The following is a 9,812-nucleotide window of genomic DNA, read 5'->3' on the forward strand; positions in this document are numbered from 1 at the left end:
CGACCCGAGGCAGGCCGCTCCGAGGTGACTCGACGCGGAGGCAAAACCGGCGAGGCACGGGCGGCTCAGCTGTAGACGAACCGGGCATGAAGGTGGGGGTAGCTTTGAAGATGTGCAACCGGCTCAGCGCTGCTGCTGCTGAACGGGTGGAAACCCGCTTGCAGGCGTTTTGGTCACAGAGGACGCTGGGCCAAGGCGAAACATGGTGGCGGCCCGGCTTGACGCCAGGCGGCTTGAGCGTGACCGGCGACTCTGCGAGGTCGTCGAAGCCGTATAAGTAGAGATGGGCGGCTCTTTGTTTTTGGAGGCACACGCGGCAGAGACGGATGGTGGTCGGAAGCCGGCGGCGGCCTTTGGGTTGCTGGACCGCGCTCAGGCGGAGATGAAGCGGACCACAACCACGCCAGGCCGTAGCAGGAGGCGCCAGTCAAGACGGCGACTCACAGCGGCTCGACGTAGAAGCGGGAGACCCACTCGCAGGCGAGCCGGCGGTGCGGCAGCGGCTCTTCCTCTTCTCTTGAGGCGGGCGGCGGCTCGCAGACAAAGCGGTGGTTCGCACACGCGGTTCTCACCAGGCGACTCACGGGCAAGGCAGTCCGCAGGTACAGTGGTTGTACTTTGTGCGCTAGGTCAAGCATTTATCCTTATCCTGTTGTACGGGTTGAATCAGCAGAAAAACTAGTTGGTCCCGGCGACTTGCATCTGTACAAAACCCGTGTCGGTCTTGGCCTCTTGCACACGATGTTCCAAACATTGATCTGGCTTCGGATTGTTGTATATTGAAGGAAAAAAAACTAGTAGCTACGAGTTGATGCCCCTAGACTTGTAATTTGTCTGATCAGATTCCAACGGAAATTGACGGCATTAGCGATGTAGTGATTTGACAGTTTGATTGCTAGAGGCTGCGCACAACCCGCCAAGAGAACTTGTACGTGGATAAATTTCCCGTCGGTTTTAATAGATCGTAGGTGAAAACGCCGACGCGTGCACGACGCCTTAGCAGCGGAGGCACGCCTGGGTCCACCTCCGGGTCGTGGCCGGTCTGGCCAATCCGCGCCGTACACCCCTCATGATAGCCCAAGTTTACTTGTTTTTTGCAAAAGCTCTCCACACGTATCCTTCCCTCCACAAGGATTTTGTCCTGATCGCTCGGCGACACAGATGATTGAATTCCTGTCGATCTCGATGTTTCCGAAGGCACGATTCTGATCACAAGACAATGGATTTGTCGGCGCTGCTTCCAGGTTGTTGTGGATCCTTCCACCCCGACTCTCGTTCATCTCGGCGGGTTATAACCTTCTTATTATAAAATAGATCCCTTCAAGAACTCAACACCACCGTGCGTCTGGCCCCACGGTGGGCGCCAACTGTCGTGGAATTGTCACGGCAGATGTTCTAGTATCAGGACTTAGTCGCAAGGCCAACGCATCTATGTGGTAGCTTGAGAGGGGTTGAGCGGAATCGAGAGACGCAACACAAGACAAGGATTTAGACAGCTTCGGGCCCCGGGAAACATCATCCGGTAACAACCCTACATGTTGTTTGAGGCTAGGTCTCATTATGATCACGGGAGAGTCGCCGGGAACCGGCTCTCGGTGTCTAACCCTAGAGATTGTTTCTTGCCCCTCTTGGGGTGCCCCGCCCCTCCTTATATAAGCTGAAGGGGCGGGTTACATGTAGAGTCCAACTCGGATTTAAGACTTAACCTTATTTTGACGTCTTACCATGGGCTTCTTAACGTCTTGGGCTTCTTACAATCTAGCTTACGATCTGGCTTACCATCTGGCTTACCATCTGGCTTACCGTCTGGCTTACGATCTGACTTACCATCTGGCTTACCATCTGGCTTACGATCTGGCTTACCACCTGGCTTACCGTCTGGCTTAACATGTGCCGGGTTACATGACTGTGTCTGCCGGGTTACATGACTATGTCTGCCGGGTTACAATGCTCAACTGTTCCCGCGAGCTTAACCTACTTAACTATTCCTGCCGGCTTATAGTCTGCCGGGTCATCAATGAAACATCCAGTTCCAGTCGGGTCATACTGCGGGGTATATCCCCGACACCCTGGATGAGGAATAGTTATTCTTCACCCCCTCTATTTTACCACCAATGCCCTGTAATTTTACGTTCCGTAAGTTTTATCTTATTTCTGACTAAAAAGAGACTGTAAGAAAATATATAATCGCCGTAAAAATATTTTATGTTATGTAAAATTACAAACGTAAAAACATAGTGTAAAATATACATAAACTCTAAATTTTCTTGTCTTATGACCTATATTTTTATTTTTTTATAGCAAATTTTACGTAGTGAATCAATAAGAATGTAACTATTTGAATTCCAAATATAATTTAATTATGAAGTGATTGTAACGCTATTCTAAGCGTGAGTGTAGAATAGCTTATCCTACACCCCCTACTAACGCCATGTACAAAATCTAATAAAACGGTGTACACGATGTAGTAATTCGGAAAATATTTTTTTATTATCCATATTTATAATTTATTATATTTTTATGAAAATTACTATATTTTACATAGTGTGTTACCATATTTTATATGTACCATTACTGGGATGTAAAATAAGCTATTGTACACTCAGCCTTACATAGGCTGGACTATTCTGTTAGTAATAACAGAATAATATTCTGTTACCCTCACAAGTCCAGCCAAAAAGCCGCACCGGTGTGGTTGAAAATGAGCCACCGCCGCCGCTTCCTTCCCCCACGTCGGCGGTCTCTCTCCACCGCGAGCCGCCCTCCTCCTTCCCCGACGCCGGCCGCCTCCCTCCACCACGCGCCGCCGTCCTCCTTCCCCGACGCCGGCCGCCGCCCACTACCACGCGCCGCCCTCCTCCTTCCCCGGCGCCGGCCACCTCCCTCCACTACGCGCCGCTCCTCCTTCCCCGGCGCCGGACGCCTCCTAACACCACACGCCGCCCTCCTCCTGCCCCGGCGCCGGCCGCCTGCCTCCACCACGCGCCGCCCTCCTCCATCCCCTGCGCCGGCCACCTACATCCATCGCGCAGATCCCGCCGCAGCCCCAAAACCTAAACGGCGCCGCCGCTGTCGTCCCGAACAGGATCGACCCGCCGCTATCGCTCTGCTGCCGTGTACAACTGTACACGCGGTTCAACGCCTCAGCCCCAGGCCGTTCAATTCCTCGCCGGCCTGCGGCTCCTCCATGGACGCCTAGCTCCTCTACTAGAGCCACTGCGGCCGACGGCAGCCCATGGCGGCGGAGTTCGTTGCGTCCATCAGTCCAACCCCATGGCTTCAGGGTGGCCGATTTTTGTCGCGGCCGTCAGTTCGGACACCTGTGTCACTGCGTGCGTTGCTACCACGGCCATTTGCGTCACTACGTGCTCCGTCACCGGCCTCATGCGCACCGTGACCCCTGGCGCACTCCTTCCTCTCCCTGACGCTGCTCGTGCCCTCCCAGGCTTGATCTCCTGCTGCAGCGATGAGCTCCTGTACATTGCTGAAGTTTCGTACCTGACGGCACCAGCACGAGGATGCAGCAGCCAGGCTGGACCCCGGTTCGTGCCTCCCTCCCTCTCCCTTAGCTACATCATCACTGTTGCAGTGCTGCTGATTGATTTCTTGTAGTGAACTGTGATGCTCTACTGATGGAGAGAAGTTTGGGAAACTGCACAAATATTGGTATTTTGGGAGTTATGAATTTGGTGCTCCGTAGGTGCCTGCTGGTATATGCAAGTGAGGGCCAGCATTTTTTTCTTCAGATTCTTGTGTTTGTACAAGGGCTAAACGTATTTAGTTGTACAAATTGAAATTCCACATAATCCTCTGACTGCAAGTTTTACTTGTGACTTTGATGCTTCGTAGGTGCTTAAAAGTATTTAGGTGGGTGGTCCGACACCGCTGTGTCCAGCAGTCCAACACCGCCACCGGAGGCCGTTCACTGTCGCAATGCCTACTTTCGCCCGCGCCTCCTTCCCAGTCATCGTGAGGTACACCCTGCTCGAAATCTCTCTTCTCCATCTCCCGACGGTGAAGATCTCCGTGCCTCCTGTTTGAACTGACATTTTATTACTGCTTTGATTCAGACCTGACGGAACAAGGCAGAACCTCTCTCTCGTACGCAGTAATATTGCTCTCTCATCTCTCATCTCGTAGGCAGTAATATTGCTCTCTCATCTCTCATCTTGTAGGCAGTAATATTTTGATGAATGTGTTACAAAACAAATTCCGTATTGACATTCAGTAGCTTAGAGAGAGTAGCACAGAGAAACGTTGTTGTGTTGTGGATGACAAAGAACACATGTGACAGCAAGTCCAGGTATTACTACATGGGGAGTACAAAATTACTTTTACTGAGAGATCACTTGAATCCTTGATAGCTACTAGCCATAGGAACCTAACCCAGAAAAAATGTGCGAAAAAGAAACATTTTGTACTACCATTAGTCATCGATGGCGTGTAATGTTATATTTTCTTGCTTCCCTAGCGTTGAATTAGAATAGCATTTTCAAGAGCTGCATTAGCTCATTACTTATCTCTTGTACTGTTAATTTTATTTTCAAAACCAAACTTGTACTGGGTACATGAGTTCCGATAGTAGCTTCTCTTTGACAAATTTTACATAATCAAGCATTCTTGATGTGCTGCCTTTCTTCCAGATATATAGATTCAGTTTTGAATCCGATTCACAAATCAGACAATCATAATTCTATTGCCAGTTCTGAAACAAAGAAATGTTTGCGTAACAGTCCCATAAACAGCACCAAAACGAATCTCCATCCTTGGTAACTTGCTGGCTTTGATCTTCCAGGGCAGCATGAATGATCAGTACTCCCTTTAATCAATGCGCGCTCATCGAGCCATAGTAGCATCTCATTTGTCCTAAATTCTTCCACTCTCTGGAAACAAAGTCCCGGAATGGATGTGAATAGAGTATACTCCCATGGTTTTGCGAGGAATCGGACAATAAGAGTACCGTTCACTATGTATTTTATCATCAGTTAAAAAATAATCACAGAAAAAGTTCAATTTGTGTTATTGAAACAACTCAATTTATAAGTATTATATTATATGATAAGTGTGTTAGGAATAAGCAACTTGTATTCCCATGAGGCCATAGGCCGATATATATATACATGTACAGGTGTGGTACATATGCAGGAAACCCCTTATACTACGGGATAAATACAAAGGGGTATACATGACTTATATTATAACTCTAACACCCCCCCTCAAACTCATGGTGGAGGAACAACACTGAGTTTGGAGAGATAAAAGCCATGTTGTGCTCTAGTCTGGGCCTTCGTCAGAAAATCCGCCAACTGTAACTCGGAAGGCACATACTGAAGAGCAACGACCTGATCCTGCACAGCAGCGCGCACATAGAAAGCATCAACACCAATATGCTTGGTGAGCTCATGCTTCACAGGATCGCGCGCAATGCTAATAGCACCTGTACTGTCAGATAAGAGCATAGTCGGTGTAGTGACAGAAACACCAAGTCTTGAAGTAACCACCGTAACCAAGTCACCTCTGCCGTCAAAAGAGCCATAGCTCGCAACTCAGCCTCAGCACTCGAACGGGAAACTGCAATCTGTTTCTTCGTCTTCCAGGCAATGAGAGAACCGCCAAGAAAAACACAGTAAGTAGAAAGCGAACGGCGATCAGAAGGATCACTAGCCCACGTAGCATCCGCATAGGCCTGAAGCTGTAAAGAACTGGAGCTAGGAAAGAAGAGACGGTGAGAGATCGTGCCCCAAAGATATCGGAGAACACGAAGGAGATGACTATAATGAACCGATGTGGGAGCAGAAACAAACTGACTCAGAATATGAACCGGATAAGAGATGTCCGGACGAGTGACAGCTAGATAGACAAGACTGCCAACAAGATGACGATAACGCGTCGGGTCAGGAAGAGGGTCACCATCAGTAGCACGAAGGTGAACATTGAGCTCCATAGGAGTCTCAACAGTGCGCTCATCAGAGAGAGCAGCACGAGCAAGAAGATCCTGGATATACTTTTCCTGGGATATAAAAAAGCCATCAGAGGTAGAAGAGACTTCAATCCCAAGAAAATAGCGAAGAGGTCCAAGATCAGACATAAGAAACTGCTCACTAAGACGGGCCTTTACAAAGGCAATATACTCGGGGTCATCCCCAGTGATGACCATATCATCAACATAGAGAAGAAGAAGAGTCCGGCCACGAGGAGAAAGGTGAATAAACAATGCGGGATCATGAACACTTGCTGAAAAACCAGCAGTAGTGACCACAGAAGCAAAACGCTCAAACCAGGCGCGAGGGGCTTGCTTAAGGCCATAGAGAGAGCGACGAAGACGACACACCATGCCATCAGGAACAGAATACCCAGGTGGTGGCTGCATGTACACCTCCTCACGCAGCTCACCATTAAGAAAGGCATTCTTAACATCAAGCTGAGATATAGACCAGTGGCGTGCAGAGGCAACGGCAAGAAGTGTACGAATAGTGGTCATATGGGCCACAGGAGCAAAAGTCTCGTCATAATCACGACCATGCTCCTGCTGAAAACCACGAGCCACGAGACGAGCTTTGTGACGCTCAAGAGAACCATCGGAGCGAGTCTTAACTTTGTAGACCCACTTACAAGTGATGGGACGGACTCCGGGAGGAAGAGAAACAAGATCCCAGGTACCAGTGCGTTCAAGAGCAGCAATCTCCTCTGCCATCGCAAATTGCCATTCAGGATAAACAACAGCCTGATGGTAAGAAGTCGGCTCAAGAACAGCAGCACCAGCGGTGGGAAATCCAAAGCGATCAATAGGCGGACGAGGACGAGAACGCAAGCCATAAGTAGACTGAGAGGAAGAGGACGACTCAGCCAAGGAAGCATCCACAGGCCGTGAACGACGAGTGTAATGCTGAGGAAGAGATGGAACAAGAGAAGGAGGACTAGCCAAGGTAGAATCAGGAGGTGGCGACGAAGAAGTCATCGGAGATGAAGGTGTAGAATCCGGTGACATGCTAGGTGAGGAGACCGGGGAAGATGGTGGCGGTGAATCGACAAGGGGTGGAGAAGCAGAGGGAGTGGGATGAATAGGCACAGGCGCAACGGGAGTGATAGGGGAGTCAGGAAAAGTGAGAAAAGAGATATCCTCCACGGAAAAGACCGAGGAAGATGGGCGTGGGTAAAAAGGACGAGACTCATCAAAAGTCACATCTCGAGAGATACGCATCCGACGACTGACAGGATCCCAACAACGATAGCCCTTATGCTCATCACTGTAGCCTAAGAAGACACACTCAACAGACTGAGCGGTCAGTTTGGTGCGTTCGTGAGGGGCAAGAAGAACATAGCAAACACAACCAAACAAGCGAAGCATCGAATAATCGGGAGAGCGATCAAACAGACGCTCAAAAGGAACGCCACCCTGCAAAGCAGCGGATGGCTGAAGGTTGATGAGATAGACAGAAGTGGAGATAGCCTCGGCCCAAAAATGAGGCGGAAGAGAGGCGGCGATCATCATAGCACGAGCCGTCTCAAGAAGGTGACGATGCTTGCGCTCAGACACACCATTCTGAGCATGAGCACCAGGACAAGAGAACTGGGCAAGAGTACCCTGCTCAGCAAGGACACCACGCAACATCTTAGAGATATACTCACCAGCGGAGTCAGCACGAAAAACACGAATGGGTGAAGAGAACTGAGTATGAACCATGGCAGCAAAACGCTTATAAATAGACAACACCTCACTACGTGAAGTCATGAAATAAAGCCATGTGTAACGAGAAAAATCATCGATGAAAATAATATAGTATTTATGACCACCTTTCGAAGTGAAAGGAGCCGGACCCCATACATCAGAATGGACTAAATCGAAAGGACGCTGAGACACTGACTCACTATGAGAATATGGTAGCTGAATCTGCTTGCCAAGACGACTACCCTGACACTCTAAAGAGACATCTCCTGAGACAGACCCCAGAAGACCTCGACGAACTAAAGACGATAATCGAGAACCACACAGATGACCAAGTCGATGATGCCACTGCTTGAAGGAACCAGTAACAGAAGCGACAGCAGCGGAGGAACTGGCGATGGTGGTGGCAGCGGAAGGAACATGAAGCCAGTCCAACTCCCAAAGACCCTGAGAATCACGGCGGCGAGGGCCAGCCCCAACCAGAGTGTGCGTGCGACGATCCTGAACAGAACAAGAGTCAACATCAAGGATGACACGACAACCAGAATCAGTAAGTTGACCGGCAGAAAACAGATTCATGGTAAGTCGAGGAACATGAGCAACATCAGGAACAGAATAAGGAGTAGAAAGATGGCCTCTACTAGCAACAGAAAGTGGAGTACCATCAGCAGTGAAGACATGAACGGGAGAATCCAGCGAGCGAAGAGAAGACAAAGCGGAAGAATGAGAAGACATATGAAAAGAAGCTCCAGAATCCAGAACCCATGGGGATGTACCTGACTGTGTAGAGGGCGGGTGCTCAGTGCGGGAAGCATCAGTCACAGAACCAGCAGTACCCGTCGAGGAAGAACCTGAAGCCGCGAGCAGACGCTTAAGTCTCAGAATATCCTGCTCGGTCAAAGCAATGGCTGAAGCTGGCGAGGGAGATGACGAAGTCCCTGAGGAGGATGATCGCGCCTTGCGCAGGTGTTTCCGCTTTGTGTAGCACTGGGACTCAATATGACCATCATTGTTGCAGTAGTCACAATGTGAACGGGGCCGACCGGAGCCGCCAGAAGGAGTGGGCAAGAGCGGCGGAGCACTCGAGCGAGAATGAGGCGGTGCAGCAGGTGGAGTGGAAGAAACCCGAGTAGCGAGCACCGAGGGAACCTCCAGCAAACCAGCACCGCGTAGGCGAGTCTCCTCAGCACGAATCTCCGAAAGCGCCTCCATGAGAGAAATACGGCCACGAGCAAGCAACTGAGCACGCCGGGGCTCAAACTCCTTACGGAGCCGAGACAGGAACTCGTAGACGCGATGAAACTCCAAATCGGCCTGGACAGCCTGGCAGCAGGGGCAAGTACGACAACCAGCACTGCGGAGAGAATCAAGCTGGCGCCAGATAGCAGAACTCTGTGCATAAAAGTCATCAACAGTAGAGTCACCCTGCTGAAGAGCATGCTCCTGACGAACCACAGACAGGTATAAGGCATCACCAGAGGGCTCATAGCGCTGACGAAGACAGGTCCACATCTGGAAGACAGTAGGAAGACCCAGAAACTCAGAAGCAAACTGAGGCAGAACACTAGCAGTGAGAACAGCGGCAGCACGAGCATCATCATCAAGCCACTGGGTGTAAACAGACAAAGCACCATGATACGTCTGAAGAGCCTCCTCATAAGCCAGGGCCCTCTCATCATAGGCACGATCAGCAGCCTCATCAGCAACCTTAGCCGCATCCTTGGCGGCCTGATTAGCATCCGGAGGAAGAACCAGTGGAGTCGGCGGAGTAGGGGCCACCGGAGGAACCGGACGTGGCGGACAGCAGACCTCGCCAGAAAGAACACCCCAGAGACGGATGCCACGCATGTGAATGCGCATGAAGCCAGCGAACTCGGTGTAGTTAGTACCGTCGAAGATCACCGGACAGCGAGGGACAGCGACAAAGCCCGAGGCAGTAGACATTTTTTTTTTTTTGCAAAGATCCGAACGAGGACAACGGCGCAGCAGACCGCAGACGGCAGCCCAGCCGATCAGGAGGGGATCGAACCGGCGGGAGGGGCTGGACGATCCAACTGGCGAGAGGGCTCGATCGGGAGCTGCCCGGGCACCTGGCGGAAGCAGAGGAGCCTGGCGGGGCGACGGGAAGGAGCCGCCCGGGCACCTG

General features: G+C 50.7%; 1 protein-coding gene across 13 annotated transcripts in view; it reads left to right on the forward strand.

The window, feature by feature from the left end:
• The first annotated feature begins 2,656 nt into the window (after positions 1-2,656).
• Positions 2,657-9,812, forward strand: part of LOC123053134 (uncharacterized) — an 11,913-nt gene continuing 4,757 nt past the window's right edge. For 4 of the 13 annotated variants that reach the window (XR_006425423.1, XR_006425426.1, XR_006425422.1 and 1 more), the window contains exons 1-4: positions 2,657-3,542; positions 3,613-3,720; positions 3,850-3,974; positions 4,071-4,108. Coding sequence is in view for 1 of the 13 variants with exons in the window: in XM_044476536.1 (XP_044332471.1) it covers positions 3,934-3,974; positions 4,071-4,101 (72 nt within the window). In the remaining 12 variants the exon portion in view is untranslated. The remainder of the gene's footprint in view (positions 3,543-3,612; positions 3,721-3,849; positions 3,975-4,070; positions 4,109-9,812) is intronic. The other 9 variants (XR_006425425.1, XR_006425419.1, XR_006425424.1 and 6 more) reach the window with 5 other exon arrangements.

Source organism: Triticum aestivum, chromosome 2D (assembly GCF_018294505.1).
Source record: "Triticum aestivum cultivar Chinese Spring chromosome 2D, IWGSC CS RefSeq v2.1, whole genome shotgun sequence".
Classification (NCBI taxonomy): Eukaryota; Viridiplantae; Streptophyta; class Magnoliopsida; order Poales; family Poaceae; genus Triticum; species Triticum aestivum.